This window comes from Schistocerca gregaria, chromosome 4 (genome assembly GCF_023897955.1).
Source record: "Schistocerca gregaria isolate iqSchGreg1 chromosome 4, iqSchGreg1.2, whole genome shotgun sequence".
Taxonomy (NCBI): Eukaryota; Metazoa; Arthropoda; class Insecta; order Orthoptera; family Acrididae; genus Schistocerca; species Schistocerca gregaria.
The window spans coordinates 385,042,418-385,060,674 of NC_064923.1; the positions used below are offsets into that span (position 1 = coordinate 385,042,418).

At 42.7% G+C, this 18,257-nt stretch overlaps 1 protein-coding gene across 1 annotated transcript in view; it reads right to left on the minus strand.

The window, feature by feature from the left end:
• The window catches only part of LOC126266972 (hemicentin-2-like), an 852,087-nt gene that overhangs the window by 55,945 nt on the left and 777,885 nt on the right, over nucleotides 1-18,257 (minus strand). Inside the window, exons 12-13 of the mRNA XM_049971700.1 lie at nucleotides 13,815-14,111; nucleotides 4,218-4,439 (exon numbers count right to left, since the gene is read on the minus strand). Of these exons, the coding sequence (XP_049827657.1) occupies nucleotides 4,218-4,439; nucleotides 13,815-14,111 (519 nt within the window). The remainder of the gene's footprint in view (nucleotides 1-4,217; nucleotides 4,440-13,814; nucleotides 14,112-18,257) is intronic.

Genomic DNA, 18,257 nt, shown 5'->3' on the forward strand with positions numbered 1-18,257 from the left:
ACAACCTGTACTTGTACATCCATTATATATATATATATATATATATATATATATATCGCCCTGAAAATATTTTAAGTTCGGAGCTGGCGTAGCCACACCGGTCGCTCGGCAAACCGGGGCTCTTCAGCAACTGCGCGGTGCCGAACATTAGCGGGAGGAAGAGGGGTAGCCCCAGCGCGTGGTCCAGGCCGACCACATGGCTGGGAATTCCATGCTGCAGCTGTGTTGAGGACTGTGCTTTGTGTTGATGAAAGAGATTTGTGTGCCGGGAGCACCAAGGATGGCAGACTTTGTGAAACCATAATGGAAGACATTTCACACTTCATGTAGAAATTAATAATTGTCAGAGGAATCATGACACCTTAAAAAGAAACATGTACATTACCATTATTTGCGCGGTGGTTCTGATGGTGAAATCAGATTTTCATCACCTTCATTAATTTAAAGCTTAGTATCTGACTGTAAATTATACAACTAACACCCAGTAACGGATTGCCAAAATCTAAACGGTTCATCCGATTTTGTCGATTGTAAACCTAAATTGGGATGAATTACAGTCATGTAACTGGAAAAGATCATGCGTTATTCGAGGTCAAACTGGCTGATTACTATTGATTGCGTCAGGCCATAAGTACTCCACAGTTATGAATGTATTTATTGGTCTGTCTTTGTTTACATCCGATATATACTATTCATGAAGAAATTGGTTTTAGAAACCACAGCTGCACTACGCTACTGGCCTGCTTTTGTTTCTATTCCTTTGATATATGTTTCTTTGATCTGATTATGCATTTAATAATGTGTGTTAGAGCGTGTTTATGGTCGAGCCGTAGGAATATTCATTTCATTTCAAGTTATTTAAAAGTAAATCCATCATTTTGTAAGTGTTTCAATATGTTGGTGAGTGTGCGATGGCTTGGAGACACGGTGGGAGTGCACTAGCCAATCACAGCGCTCGTTCCTACCGTAGGTGACTACCAAAGTCAATGGAGATACTGGAAGGGATTGGGAGAGGAGTTTCGGGTTGCACAGGACACGGCGGAATGCTGGGCAGGAACTTGCGATGAACGGTCTTGGAAAATACTTGGAGAGTGTTGATCAGTTTGCGCGTGGTCGAGTGAGATAGAAATATTTCGTAGTGCCGACTTGAGCAATTCGGAGACTTTTGTGGCTTCTGCAGTAAAGACGTAGTATGCCTTTAGAAGTGAATGTCTTGCGAGATACGTTGTTATTGATACCTAATTACGTCCAGTAGGGATCTATTGTTTCCCTGCTATTCAACTTATATTTTGTTTAATTGCTGGACCATTAACAACAGTAAGTGTTTTGCAGTAGTAAACGGCATTCTTAAACGTACTTCTGCTATCATACTCATCATTTAAAGTCGTTAAAAATAGGACCAGCAGATTTTATTTAATTGCAATCTTTCATTTATAAATTTATATGTTACATCAAAAATTCGCAATTGTCGAGTGATAGGAACCTTCGACCATTCGATTCATGTGTATATTCATATTGTATACTATAGACCCAACAGTAGCTGGCTTGCAATGCGGCAAGTACGTATCCCAGCCCCTTCTAATATTTCAGCGCTGAGCCTGAGGGTACGTAATTGCGGGCCACCATGTTTTTGAGACATTTTGCCCTAAAGTAGTTTGTCTAGAGTCGGCGGATAATTAGAATATTGCAGTGCCAGTGTTATTCTGTATTATGATACAATGCTTTGGACATGCATGTATGTCCAAATGAACACTGAATCTTAATTCGTAATAACATAGTCACTGCACTGTTGTATAGAAGAAACACTAGTTATTTAGTGTAGTTTCATGAGCAGAACTGCAAGTAAAAAATGTTCATTAACGTTAAAATTAAAGAAAATGAAATGTCGTGAGTCGAGGGCCTCCCGTCGTGTAGACCGTTCGCTGGTGCAAGTCTTTCGATTTGACGCCACTTCGGCGACTTGCGCGTCGATGGGGATGAAATGATGATGATTAGGACAACACAACACCCAATCCCTGGTTGGAGAAAATCTCCGACCAAGCGGGAATCGAATCCGGGCCCTTTGGATTGACAGTCTGTCGCGATGACCACTTTTTTTTTTTGTAATCTCATTTTGTTCGTTATTGTTCGTTTCAATAGTTCGTGGCGGACGTCACCTGACGCCCATTGAAGTTCGTTACTGATCCATTCACTCAGTTTTTTATTACAGAGGGCAGCTAACCCTCTGACCGAACACGCTGAGCTACCGTGCCGGCACCACTCAGCTACCGGGGCGGACGTTTAAATTAATAATGTATACGTATCCAGTAAACAGACACGTTCGACGTTATTTCGATAAAATAACCACTCAAATATTGTATACAACATATAAGTATCAAACTTAGAAACATAAAATTGACTGTATGATTGCATCACCTCGATTTCGAGAGTTCCCAAACCTGTGCACAAAATTGGAGTAGAGATCAACATAAAGATCATTACTGTCCTCTTTATTGCTCATGAAAGCCACACATTTCGTACCACCGTACAGCGACACCTTCAGGGGTGGTGATTCAGATTACTATACAGACTGGTACCTCTAACACCCAGTCCAGTATTCGTCGTAATGTAGTATACACTAGTTCATCAAGGTTCTGTTGGTCCAGATTGTGCCACTCCTTAACAGTGACTCGTTGTAGATCACACAGGGTGGTTGGTGGGTCAAGCCATCCATAAACAGCACTTTTAAATTTATCCCTAGCATGTTAGGTACGGTTCTTGTCTGGAGAACATGCTGACAATTCTAGTCGAGCGATGTCATTAGCATGCAGGAAGTCATTCAGGATGGGGGGGGGGGGGGGGGGGAATTGTTATCCATGAAGGCATTCACGTATCGTGCAGCCGTTACCTTCCATGACCACTAGCGGTGTATGTCGACCCAACATAATGCCAATCGAAAACTGCACAGATCATCCGCCTTTCTGCACTCGTTAGAGAGTGTTTCTAAGGCGTCTAATCTGACCAGGTTTTCTCCACACACGTCTCCGACCATAGGCTGGCTGAAGGTAAAAGCGACAGTGATTGGCGAAGAGAACGTGATGCCAATCCTGGGCGGTCACTCGGCATATTGTTCGGTCCATCTGTAGCGCGCTGCATGGTGTCGTGGTTACGAACATGGACCTCGCCATGGACGTCGGGAGTGAAGTTGTGCATCATGCAGCCTATTTCGCACAGTTTTCGTCATAACACGACGTCCTGTGGCTGCACGAAAAGCGTTATTGAGCATTGAGGCGTGGACGTCAAGTTTTCTCCAAGGCATAACCCAGTGGTAGCGGTCATCCACTGCAGTAGTAGCCCTTGGGAGGTTAGAGTAAGGCATGTCATCGACAGTTGCTGTCTGTCCGTATCTTCTCCACGTCCGAACAACATCACTTTGGTTCACTCCGAGACACCTGGACACTTCCCTTGCACACTTCCTGGCACAAAGAAACACTGCGGACGCGATCGAACCGCGGTATTGACCGCATGGTTGAAAAAGAGATAACACGAGCCGTATACTTCCTTCCTGGTGAAATGATTGGAACTGTTTGGCTGTTGGACCCTCTCCGTCAAATTGGAACTATTCTTGCATGGTTGTTTAGATCGCTGGGCGGGTTCAGTAACACCTCTGAACAGTACAAATGGCTGTGTCTGTGATACAATATTCACAGTCAACGTCTATCTTCAAGATTCTGGGAACCGGGATGATGCCAAACATTTTTGATGTGTGTATATTAATTTGTGAATGCATATTACATGAAAAGGAAACGTAATTTACCATTCATTTGTTTTATCGATTATGAAAGCGAGCCTAGAGTATCAATTTACTCCACCGTTAAATCCATTAGAGGGTAGACTGTATTGGTGAAGTATACCTGAAGGAAACAGCAGTAGCTTTTAAGAATACCCGTTATTCTTCCGTAGTACTCTAATGAAATCAGAAAAAATATAAGTCAGGATGCTGTGGCAGTGATGTGGTTTGGCCTCCTCCGCAACATTGTGCTATTTATCGGACAGCTCTTTCATCTAGCAGTGTCTTCATTTATAACAAGTGTAAGTAATAACGTGCCTTGATGTATTCTAAGATCTGTTTTCTCCGGTGGTGTTTCCACTCCTTAAAACTTGTGTCATAGGTTCAACAATGATGAGATCACGTCAGTTTGGAGTTGGGTTACTCTGAGAAGAGGAGCATGTCTTACCACTGGCGGAGGGAACGACGTCAGGGTTTTTGTCGTCCTTGTCGAGCAGGCGCTTGTCCTTGACGGCGAGGTCCTTGGGCCTGGCCGCGGCGCGGTCCCTGGACCTCTGGACGCGCAGGTAGACGGCGCAGGCGGCAGACAGCACGGCCAGCAGCAGCAGCACCAGCACCAGCGCCAGCAGCGCCGCCAGCACCGGCGTCAGCTCCAGCGACGACCGGCGACCTGCAGCAGGGCCCAGCAACGCCGTACACCCAGCCCAGTACCGACATCTGGACACGTGGAACACGTGCCCAGCAGCACGGCCTTCAGCAGCGGCATCACGCCAGTACCAACTGCATTGTCCGTGCCTTCCCTAGCTTCTCCATCATGCACTAGCCCTTCGTATGATAAGGTCCTACACGCAGGTGGGCTAGGCAGTCGATCAGGATCCAGGCTACCAGCAACGGCCCCAACATAGCAGAAAGCCCTGACATCGGCCTCAGGCTACAGAATCGTCTGTCTGCCATTCTAACAGCCACGCTTGTGCAGACAGGACAGATAATCAGCATCATATCCAGCATCCGTGACTGCCACATGAAGAGCACTGACATCGTCAATCAGTGGCAGCCTATATTACTCTTTCGTCAAGGACTGTACGAGTACAGTTCCAAGTACAAGCATAACAAGTACGTACAACAGTAAATGTCCTGTAGGAAAAATAAATTTTGTTTTAAAAAGCTAAATTAGGACTACCAATGTGTTTCGAGGGAAATCAGACGATCAGTATTACCAGCTTTGTCTCGTGGCAGTGAGACATGGACTGTTCATGTTAGCCACGCTGGATTAGCCGAGCGGTCTCAGGCCCTACAGCCATGGACTGTGCGGCTGGTCCCGGCGGAGGATCGAGTCCTCCCTCGGGCATTGGTGTGTGTGTTTGTCCTTAGGATTATTTAGGTTCAGTATTGTTTAAGCGTAGGGACTGATGACCTTAGCAGTTAAGTCCCATAAGCTTTCACACATTTGAACATTTGAACTATTCATGTTAGGCAGCAGGTTACACAATCAAAACATCATTTGACCAACTTTTTTTTATCGAAATGGCGGCAGAACTACTTAGTTAACAGGACACGAATACATAGTTAACTTTAACATGATTTGTATTAACATTAATGAGCTCTTTTCAGGTCTGGTCACTCAGCTACAATTACAACCAAATGTTATTTAAATTGAAGGTGGAGGAGGGACAAAGGAAAGGAAATGGAACTATGGACGTCATCTGCATCGGCACTTTATGCGGAATCAGCTGTGAGTGAAAATTTGTGTGGAACTGGTATCTCCTGCTTACTAGATAGTTGCTTTAGGCACTGCCTCACCAGAACAGACTAATCATCTCAGCTGCGCGGACTGTCTCGTCACCTCTCTCAGCCGATCCACACTAGAGAGCCTGTAGAGGGAGAGAGTGGCCATAGGTGAAGTTGCCCGCGATTGGTTGATTAGCTTTGGCAGAAAAATTGCGCCAAACGTCTCTCTCGCTTCCTAGGTTCGCCGTGCTTTTGAATGGAAGTTTAGAGGACTTTTGGAAACGAATAAAAGGTATTTGAATTATTGAGAGACTTGTTATGCGTTGTGCATGCATGTTCGATTTAGTTGCATATCGTTTTTAGTACGTAATTAGCCTTTGCGAACTTAAATACGAGTTGTAATAATGAAGCGTTTTGTGATTAAGTCGGTAGGCCTACATGTTTGACGTAGACACGTTAGTAATTGTACAGTATTGTTTTTGACATATGCAGACGTTCGTAAACGATGCCAGGTTGTGCTGCATTTGGTTGTTACAATAGAGGTGGATTTCGCAAGTTAGCATATCCACGCAATGAAGAAAGACGAAAGCAGTGGGCAGTCGCAGTCAACAGGGCTGACATAAATCAAACAGGAGCCTTGTGGAAACCAACCAAGTACTCTTATCTATGCGAAGTAAGTCGTTTTTTCTTTTTACTACATGTAAAACAACTTGCAATATACATAGCTAAATTAGAAAACAGACCTGTAAATTGCCTGTGTGAAAATTATTATAACACATTATTCATATAAACAAAGGCATTTAACGAATGATTTCGCCATATTGTCTTGTGCTTTTGATTCGGTGAGTGTGTACTCAACTACTACACTACTGGCCACTCAAAAGTCCCATCCGCAGTGTGGCAGAAAAATGGCTTCCGTATCGTCCGATGACCACTCTCTCCCTATACAGGCTCTCTAATCTACAGGTACACTCCTATCTCGCGCCACCTATCCGCAGTGCTTGTCATGTCGTCCATGCTCGCTACTTCGGGATTCCCACAGGAGGTCGAACGCAATTACACATCCGCACTCACACCTTGCATTCATGTAACTGACTGGCCTGGTTGGGCAATCAATCCGCTAGTTTCAGTGCAGATGCACAAGTACATCCGACCTCCTGCGGGAATGTCGAATTAGCGAGCGTGGAGGACATGTACGGGGACTGTCAATAGGTGACACTTTGTGAGAATCTGCATGAGCCGAGAGCGGTGTCACCATAGCCCATGCAAGTGCGACAACGCCTCTGTCCGAGTGGCACAGTGGCTAACGCAACTGTCCGATAAACAAGAGACGATGCCGGCTTCGAATTCCGGTCAAATGCACATTTGCACTCGTCGCTGCTGATTGCGGTTGAAGTCCCGATGCAGCTGACGTCAATATTTCTCTCCCTTCCCTTTCCTTTGGCCCTTACACCTTCAATTTAGAAACATGCATCACAGCAGCGCATTCTGCGTAGTGTCTCTTCTTTCATACATGTCGAACACCGGGCTTTTATGTAACTAAATGTTCCAGACCACGATTTTCACATAAATTTTCGTCCGTGGAACTGAAAGACCTGTTCAGAAGAAATACTGTCAGGTTAATTTTAAATCTTGCTTTCCTACTTACCAAACATATTACGTTACTGGGCTAATGACTAAACCTTTTTATTGCCGTATAGTAAATTCCTCTATGAGTCACCACAGCTTAAATAAAGTGTAATAAAGGTTATTTTTTACTTTAGTGCGGCAGGTATGGACATCACGATCTTTCTCAAATTTCGATAGATTACTTATGGTTCAAATGTCTCTTAGCACTATGGGACTTAACATCTGAGGTCATCAGTCCCCTCGACTATGAACTACTTAAACCTATCTAATGTATCACATACAACCATGCCCGGGACTGGATCCGAACCTGCGACCGTTGCAGCAGCGCGGTTCCGGACTGAAGCTCGTAGAACCGCTCGGTCACAGCGACCGGCAGATTACTTATGGTGAGGTCCTGCAGAAACTGTCATCACTTCTGTCTCTAAGCTGATCATAGGTTGTGTTCCAAAATTGAACAGCATGGAGGCTGAAGTGATGACACTTTCTGCAGGACATGACCAACATTTTGCAGGACAATGCTCAAGCACGTACAGTGCAAGCTGTTACTGATTTGTTTGACTCATGGGGCTGCTAAGTGCTGTACCACCTATTGCACTCCCCTACCTTAAGTCTTCCTAAGTTCAACTCGATTTCTAAACTGAAGGAAACTCTTCACGACATTCGCTTCAGAGCTGCTACAAATTCGTCGGGCAATAGCCGCGCCGCTCGAACTGTCAATACAACTGGCACTGCTAAGAGTATCCTACGACTTCCATATGCAGGTGACTACATCGAAGGTCAGTACAACTTCCAAACACGTATCTATTTTGTACGAACTGTAAATAAATAGTTGCCATTATTAAAGTTCCAACCCTCGTAGTGTGAAGGTGCAGTTACTATGAGCAGCTCTTTGAGTAGGTACCTAGAAAATGACTGTAAGTGAACGCCACATATTATGCTTATTGCTCGCTTTTGTGTGACCATGTAGACACCATTCACGTTTGAGAATTACTTAGCTGGAAATTCAAAAATGTTTGCTGGAAACTACTAGACACAAGGCGAGAAAAGAAAATGGATTAGGCAGTACAGGATGAAGACATCATGTTATCAAAGTGGAAATGTAGATGATCTAATTGTTTACTCAAACGAGTAGAAGGTAGGACTCCTTTTGGGTTTCGTAAAATAAGGAAGAAATGGAACAAAGCCCTAACGGATGGTTCGTAGATAACTTTAAAAACAAGCAGGAGCAATATACCTTTGTATAGATAAAGACTTCAATGCATGGAATGGCTTAATACAGGCCTTTATGCAGGTGTAGATGCCAAATGGCTAACGACAATATTGACGATGCAGACCTTATAGAATATAAGTGTACAAAGTAAGCCAGTGTTCTCATCGTTTTAAAAATAAAATCAGTAATATCACGAAAAACAGATTTTACTGAATTAAAGATGTATAGAAGACCTGTAATATGTGGTTTTCAGTCCAATGTCTGTTCAGTATTCAAATCAAATAATATTTAAGACACTTTCGTGTACTCCTGCCTTCTGTCACTATTATTGTTGATGATGATGATGCGTTCTTCCATATACTGGACCGAGTGATCTGCATTTTCTTGTACGTGAAGTGATTGATAATTTATGAAGAACCGATACATAAATTTTCTGATTTGTCCTTTTGTTGTTCCAACTATTGTTACATTTTTGTTGAGCCTGAATATGGTGCTTACATCATCAAACAGAACTGTTTCTATTTTATCTGTGAACACGAGAAGGTGATTTAAAAAATAAAGAATAAGGGTAGATACAAAATTGTACTCTGCAAACTAGTAGTATTTTGTGTTCTGCATATGCTACCCAGTATGACCTTTTGATTCTTGTTAGTTAAAAATGGTATGAACCACTCTACCTCAATGCCATGATGTTTACGTTCCTTAAGTGAAATGCTATACTTCCCCAATCTTATGGCTTAAACAGGTCACAAAAACTCCCTGTAAGTCTCTGTCATTCACGTATTGTATTAAAGGATAGCTGAAATGTTTCACTGCATCTTCATTGGGGAGCTACTTACTGATCACAACATCATAGTTTCAGGAATGAGCAAGCTTTTCTAAGTATATTACCTTTTCCAAACCTTTTGAGAGACACATTAACAGTGAAAGAGGTTGATGCTTGCTAATAGATGTTCCGATGTCTTCCATTACGTGAGAAGTTAACAATGGTTTGACGTTACACTGTTAGGAAAGATAACTTACATTAGTAGATGAGTACAATAACTGGGTCGCAATGATACACTTTTAATTTATTTTCTAAATATTATTAACTCCATGTGAATTTTAGTTTTGTAATTATTAATTATTTTCATGATTTCTCAGGGAATATACTAATAGAAAATTCACTGAACTTATGTGCCACTGATTTTAGTGTTTAGTGCTATGGACTTGCTTTTGCGCTCACTACTCCGAATCTACTAGTATGTTGAGGACAGGGTTGTTAACGCTAACTGCCTCATGTTTGCTGCCATGAGTCATCTGATTATCTGGGGTCACTGAATGACCTACTTTCTTCATATATTTCCCAGTTCCTTTTCTAGTTATACCCCATATTGTTTCGGTTTTCTTTGAGAAAGTATTACTTTCCGACTTTAAACGTTACCTTCTAGATTCTTTAATAACTCTTCTCGGTGGATAAAAACTATAACATAAAATCAGTTACACAATGTCGCTGATTTCGACCATTTTGTACAATTTTCTCTTCTTATTACATGATGTTTCAATTAATTTTTTATCCATTGGAAACACAATTCACTGACATTTCGACCAACATAAAATCGTCGAGCAAACCAAATTTAATGCTGCAACGCAATGTGTGACCATCTCAAACATATGCCAGTCAGAATATAAAGTGCACCAGTGCTGATGCAAAAGTTGTCTGACATATCTTTTGATAGCCATACATAATGTATTAGCACATTCCGAGGGGCTAATCTGAAAATTTAGTGATAGCCATGAACGTCCGATACAACAATTCGATAGAGATGTTACTACTTGATGTGCAAAATGACTCCTTTTAAACAGTTAATTCGGCCTGTGTTACCCCTATGTTAGCGATACATAAGATATGCTTCTTAGCTTGCTCGGAAAAATTGAGAAAATTTCTACTCATTTGTATAAAATAACTCTCAAGGAATGAGGCTGGACTGAGACACGAATATTGCTACGAATACAGCATTAGCAGTTCTCGACTAATTTGGACGTTTCGACAACATTTAGCTGGGCTTTTTCCAGACAGACAACTAATTTAATTTGCGTTCATATACATATACATACTCCGTAAACCACTCGGGCAAAGAATATTTCGTGTTGCACCACTCATTGGAAATTTGTGGTAAGGTCTCATGGGACCAAACTACTAAGGTCATCAATCCCTAAGCTTAGGCACTACTTAATCCCCATGCCAGAGGGAGGACTCGAACCTGCGGCGGGAACAGCCGCCCGGTCCGTGACAAGACCCCTCCCCCCTCCCCCCTGACCACTCGGCTACCCCGCGTCGCTGTTGTATCACGTATTAGAGCCCATAATTCCCAGCTTCACGCACATATGAAGGAGAAATGGTTATTTCAATGTTCCTACATGCGGAGTAATTACTTTAATTTTGTCTTAGTATCAAATTCTAGGATCGACAAACCCTGTGACGTTGTCTGAAGGAGTGGCGTTGATTTTACTCAAAATTATGTCACTTAAGGATTAATGTTATTCAACATATACCCCTGTGCTTGTGAACCTTGGAGAATCGGACCGATAGCGGATAAAGGAGAATCGGAGACTGGTAATGTGCTTTACATTAACTACGAAGTAGAGGAAGTCAAGCAGTTCTGCACTTTTGAAGCAAAACTCCGTATGGTGTACAAAGCTAGGAGGATACCAAAAGCAGTCAAGATAATGCAAGGAGGAGTTCCCCCGCAAAAAAGAATGAAGTTGAAGAGACTGTACAAATGGAATAAAGAACTGCACGGAAATTAATCATGGACATCAGGATAAATTGTAAGAAAGGATAAGATGATAGGGTGTGAGTAGCGACTTTAGGGAATAGAAATAGTCAAATGGCTCTGAGCACCATGGGACTTAACATCTGAGGTTATCAGTACCCTTGGACGTAGAACTACCTATACCTAACTAACTCAAGGACATCACACACATCCATGCCCGAGGCAAGATTCGAACCTGCCACCGTAGCGGTGGCACGGTTCCAGACTGAAGCGCCTAGAACCGCTTGGCCACACCGTCCGGCCAGGGAATAGACCCTATGGTACTACAGGGAGTTTAAAGTGAAGAAATGCAGAGGGAGACCGAAAGTATATGTTCACTAAATAACTGAATGGGTCTACGTGCTACTGAGAGACCAAGAGGTTGTGATAGGAGAGGAAGTCATGTTGTGGTGCCTCAAACTGGTCAGAATGCTGATGACAAAATATCGGATAGTTAATGAGGAGGTGTTAAACTGAACTGGAGAGAAATTAAATTAATGACATAACCTGAGTTACAGAAGGGACCTTTTGACATGACACATCCCAAGACGTTACGGAACAGCCAGCTTTGTAATGGGGAAGATAATTGCAAAGGAATGAGAAACTGCTGGTTCAAACCGAAGTAGGTTGCATATGTTTTGCAGAGGCAAAGAGGTTTTCACATGACGGACTGCTGTTGGAGGCTGCATCACGCCTGTCATTAGACTGAAGATCAAATCACCCACAACAATTGGTTAGGATTTGTAGCATGAATAAATGGCAATATCATGAAAACCGTTAATTTCTGGAAACACATTCATGAAGTGTTCTCACGGATCCCAGTATATAATCTGCTACTGTTCCATTTAACATATCTGCAAATACGTCTCTGTATCTCATGACTCCTACAACAAAATACTATGTTCGAGGAGGAATATTGAATATTGACGATGGTGACAATAGAAGACGATTTCTTTAATCTCTAACAGATTTCAGACCAATTCCTCTACAATGATGGGTATATTGTCTCAGCATAACTTGGTTCCTGCATATTGTAGTCATCAGGTAACACTAATCTGAACCTAAAAGCCGGCCGGAGTGGCCAAACGGGTCTAGGCGCTACAGTCTGGAACCGCGTGACCGCTACGGTCGCAGGTTCGAATCCTCCGTCGGGCATGGATGTGTGTCCTGTACTTGGGTTGGTTTGGTTTAGGTAGTACTAAGTTCTAGTGGACTGATGACCTCAGATGTTAAGTCCCATAGTGCTCAGAGCCATTTGAACAATTTTTTTAACCTAACAACCCCGTTAAGTGGATTAACTAAAATGGTTTTGTTAGTTGACAATCGAGATTTCCTGAACTTACATCTTTAGATTTGTATCCGTGGGGTGGATTGTAAAACGAAGGCTACAAGGAAAGGAAAGGAAAGGTAGAGGAAAGAATTGATCATTCGGATCATGATCACTGTTGCCTTAGTAAAAGAACGCCTAAATTACCTCGGAAGTGTGCTGTCAAGCAAATTCGAAAGTGCTTTGAAGTCGGTGGTGGAATTTATGAAAATCAACTTTGAACTGAATCATTTGCCTTAGCTTAACACATTCAGTAGTTGAACGTTTCAGTTACTTTCCAGCAGCGGTCCCCGTAACTAACAAAAATGGACACATGTAATACAGAATTTTTTTTTTCGAATTAGTCTATACTACTACCTACTAAAATATTTTCCATTCCTCTTCAAACATGTTAGAAATTGTGCAACAAAAGCTGACAAGTGAACTGATAGAGGCAGATATTAAAGATGCTAGTGCGGTACGCATTAACAATATGTAGCAAGTATTTCAGATCAATAAAGGTGATTTCGTCTCGTTCAGGAGCCGCTTTTCTAGGTAGCCGTCTGATGTAGCCACAAATGAAGTGTCGACCATGATCTATGATATAGTTGTGGGTCTTAGATAAGCCCAAATGGTCCTGGAAATTGTCTAATGGAAGCTCACTGCCATCACATATGCATCAGAAATGGGTTCCTCTAAATCGGAATTTTCAAAAATGAGACTAATCTTCTCCGCTTAGAAACATATGTATAAGACACTCCGAAATATCTTGAGCATCATCCAACATTAATCCATCAGCTACGAAAAAGGCTCGTTAACTTTTCCTCGTGCCGTAATTCGCATCTTCGATACCATGCTAATTGAGCTCAAGATCAAATTTTCCCACAAGCCCACCACTTCCCAGTTGAGTTACTAACATTTTCGTTCTCAGACTCCCCTGGACCCTTCCGCACTTACTGAGCAAGGTGCCGCAGTTGTTAGCACACTCGAACCGAATTCCGGAGGATGACGGTTCAAATCCGCATCCAGCCAAAATGATTTAGATTTTTCGTTATTTCCCTAATTTACTTGAGACATATGGCGCGATGGTTCCTTTGAAAGGGCACGGCCGATTGCGTTCCCCGTCCACCCTTTATCCGAAGTTGTGTTTCGTGTCTAACGACCTCATGGTCGACTGGATGTTAAACACTAATATCCTAGTCCTCCTCTCGCACTTACATACGCTGAGTCTCCTCATTCAAACCTACAATTCTTCGACAAAAGCGGAGGGACCCAGGCTGTTCCAGACGTTGAGCTGACAAGGGGCTCGCACCATCAAATTCCACGGATGGGCGGATAATCGTACAGGAACAGGTAGTCTTATACTGTCGACAATACCTGTGCGTAGCTCGGCGGCCTTGAGCGTGAAAGCGTCCAGAGCGACGGGCGCGGAGCGGCCTCGGCTGTTGACGGCGGCGACGGTGAGCCGCAGCTCCTGGCCAGCAGGCAGGCCCGCCACGCCGAACACCGGCCAGCGGGACGACAGGTTGGCCAGGCGGCGGCCCGACATCGCGTCCTCCACCAGCAGCTCGAAAATCTGAGGCTGCCCGCCGTCGAAGCCCTCCAGGCACTCCAGCTGCAGCGACGTCGACGTTTGGTTCACCAGCGTGCAGTTGCTCGGAGGATCCGGTTTGCCTGAAACGACAGGCGTCAGTTACAGAAGAGGTAGTACAGTTCGAGCAAGTGGTTACTCACAGCTCTTTAGGACAAATAGTCGATTTCAGAACCATGATGGGCCGCTGATGAAATAAATCGTTCCGACCACATTCGAACATCTTATCATCAGGCATCGATAAATCGTTTACAGGACCCTGCATGGGAAGATATTTGCTGTGGCGACAAGCGAAGTAGAAGATTTCATGATTTTGAACATGGCTGAAACAGCAACTGTTGAAATTCTTCACGGTAAATGATGACAGCCAAAACTGTTGCAGGATAACGATTTATAAAAATTCTGGATCACGGTTTCGGTATATCTAAATATACCTTCATCAGAAGTAAAATACACTTAAATCATATCCTGCCTAGGGCTTTCACACCTTCTCCACGTTAGTTCATAGGCGAAGTACTGATGCAGTGTTCGCATCGACCCTCTGTCCTTAATTATATTCTATAACTGGAGATGATGTTTTGACTACTGACGACGGCTTTGGCACAACTGTTTTATGATTCTCCATTGCAGGATATTATTTTAGAGTATTTTACTTCTGATGAAGGTATATTTAGATATACCGAAACCATGGTCAAAAATTTCAATAAATCTTTATCCTGCAACTGTTTTGGCTGTCATCATTTACCGTAAAGTAGATGATATCTTGCCTCATTGTTGGCAATAACAAAATACGATCCACATCTACGTCTTTATCTACATCCGTAAGTCACCATATGGTGCATTGAGGAGGGAACTATGTGAGCTGCTAGTCACACCTGTACCTGCTCCACTCGCAAGTGGATCTTGAGATGAACCACTATTTAAATGCATTAGTGCTAGCCCTCATTTCCCTTATCTTTTCCTCACGGTCTTTATGCGAGATGTACTTTGCCGTACAAAGAGTTTCGACAATGATTTCATTCTAGCCGTCTAAACGACAACAGCGTAGTGACTACGGTGGCAGCTGGAACTGTAAACAAAAGACTGGAACTGTAAGTTGTTTAGAAACAATGTTATCGCTAGACGTAAGGTCATAGTTTGTGGACCACGTTGTGCCATAAACATCAACAGAGCATCATCTCTAAATCGAGATGTTCTGAAGAACAGAAAAGTGAGTGCAAAAATTTTCCCTGACACCTTGACTCCCGAACAAAGATCATGACGCGTGGATGACTGCTGCGAATTGACTAAAATGCAAAATGTGGACAACTCTTTGCTGGATAAAATCGTTGCAGCTGACGAGCCTTGTTATTATTAATATGAACCTACCACAAAAGAACAGAGTGCACAAACTCGCAAAAATAGGCCAACATAACCGGCACTGAAGCTATTGCGGGGTCCGCAATGTGCAACATGCTAAAGAAGGAGTTTTCTGACAGTTTCGCATGGTCGTACGATCGTTCAAGTGGGAGAAGAGTGTATACGAATAGAGCGGTTGGCCGTCCGCTGTGGTCGAGCAGTTCTAGGCGCTTCAGTTCGGAACAGCGCAGCTGCTACGGTCACAGGTTCGAATCCTGCCTTGGGCATGGATGTGTGTTAGCCCTTAGGTTAATTAGGTTTGAGTAGTTCTAAGTCTAGAGGACTATGACCTCAGATTCTAAGTCCCACAGTACTTAGAGCCGTTTGAAACATTTCTGAGTAGAGCGGTTAAGGCATTGGAGCTGTCGTCTCAATTTTCCTCAGTTTTTAATTCTGGGACTGACTAGGTATTTTTACAACAATAGAATCTTTCTGCGGTCTGTTTCGAATGCACAGTCTCTTAATTTCCGTAATATCGTTTCATGATGAAAGCGTTCTCTTTCCTCCATGATTTCTCATTTGCGTTCACGGAGAAATTCCATAATACTGGCGTTTTGGCAGCACCAACTGGTAACAATCCTAGCAGCATGCCTTTGAATTGCTTCGACGTCTTCCGTTAATCCGATCTGATGAATATCGAAAACACTTTACCAGTACTCTTGAATGGATCGCACAAGTATTTGATGCACACTCCTTTCTATAAAGGAGTGTGCATCAAATACTTTCTATCAATTTTCACAATAAACCAAGGTCGATCATTCGACTTTCCTGCAATCGACCCTAAGTGGTCCTTCTATTAAATGTCGCTTTTCAACGTTCCTCCCGGATATTTATTTGACTTTACTGTGTGTAGCAGAACAACACTATTACCGTATTCTTACATCAAATAATTGGTTTCTCTTCTCGCTGCGATGTAGAGTTGGTAAATGAAATATACCGTTTAGTTAATTAACGATCGTACACTGTAACAATCGGATCCGACCATTCATGTGCTTGTGAGGATGCAGAGTACACTCCATACAGAATGATGAATCTGTCTGTGTAAGCCAATTATAGTAACGTATCTACTGTGTCACGTATATTACGTTTTACTACTGACAGCAGTAAAGCAGCATGTTTTTAAATGTAGTAAATGGCACAGTAAATATGTTGTCGTATGGACTGCTGTAAATAATTTTGTCACACCTCCTATTGATCACATGATCGAAACCTATATATTCGATAAAGATTTATTTTGCCAGCAGCTCCTGGATTTTCCGAAATGCAATTAAAGAAATAAAAAAATAAATAAATACATAAAAAATTGCGTCACCCCGGTTCCGAGAACTCCTGATGACAGACAGACACAGTGCATTCGACTTTTCAGGAATGTCATTAAACACGCTCAAAGATGTAGACAACCATGCACGAGTAGTGCCTATTAGACGGATGGGGTCCGACAGCCAATTAGTTCGAGTCATTCAACCATGAAGGAGGTTCACGGCTCGTGTGGTCAGTAGTTCAACCATGCCTAGACGGTCAATATCGGGGTTCGATTGCGTCCTCATTGTTACTTTGCGGCAGGAAAAGCTCTTAACAAGAGTCAACTTCACTCACCAACCACACTGAGGGATCTACGCCGAATCGCCGTTGAGGAGTGGGACACTGTAGACCAACAGTGCTTGATGAACTTGTGGATAGTATGCCACGACGAATGCAGGCGTGCATCAGTGCAAGAGGACGTGTTACAGCGTATTACAGGTACCTGTTTGTACATAAATCTGGACCACCATCTCTGGCCGTCTCGCTGTATGGTGGTACGTCATGTAATGTGTGGTTTTCATGAGCAATAAAAGGGTGGAAATGATGTTTATTTCTGTGCAGTTTCCGAAGCTCTCGGAACCGAGGTGATTCAAAACATCTCTGATGTGTGTATAAAAACAAGTTGAGCTTTAGAAATTGAGGCAGTACACCAAACAACACGCCATGCTTTGGTATAGTTGCAGATATCGCTTCTTTGAGGTGTGAGGCAGAGAAAACCAGGTTGCTGATTTTTCAGTTAATTTTCATAGTAATGGGCGGCGGTCGTATCATTCCTGTGAGGCAATGTGGAGGTCGATATAAGGTCAACTTACATTTCCTACTGCAATTAGCCTACCGTGCTGTTGACACGTAACAAATTACTTGCGCCAACAAAACTAATAATGCATATAGAGGAAACGAAACCACACCTAGATATTGAAATAACACATATCTGGATGATAATTTCATTACAAATAGTATATTCCTTTCAGTTCGTCTACTACGTCCAATGTAGATACAATAGTATGTATAGGAATTGGTAAGAGTGTTGAAGAATTCTACATATCACATAATACATCATTTTCAAATCTGGATTTGATTTGGTGAAATGTTTCCATACTCCTAGCAACTTGAACAACTATCACAAAAATCCAACTGCTATCCGAGAGGGGAAGGGAAATAGCACTGAAATTTACCGCTCAGAAAAAGATTACGAAGGAAAGGTTGGTCGGCAGTACTTCTGACAAAATAACCCAACCCTGATAGTTACTCTCGGCAACAACACCCTGCAAAGCACATTCCTGTTAAATCAGAATAGACTCCAATTTCATACCGATAGTCGCTTCCATCTTACAGCACTATACTAATTTCTCGTTTAACAAAAGCTTATTCGCGTGGCTGAATCTACAGTGATTAAATCAGGTTCACAGACGTTCGGTGAAGTGAACAGTGTGATTTGAACTGCTATGGTACGAGAAAAAATAAGTATCTTCTTTTGTAGCTTCAGTCATAGGGAATGATGTGAGAAGGCATACCCTCCACTATGTCAC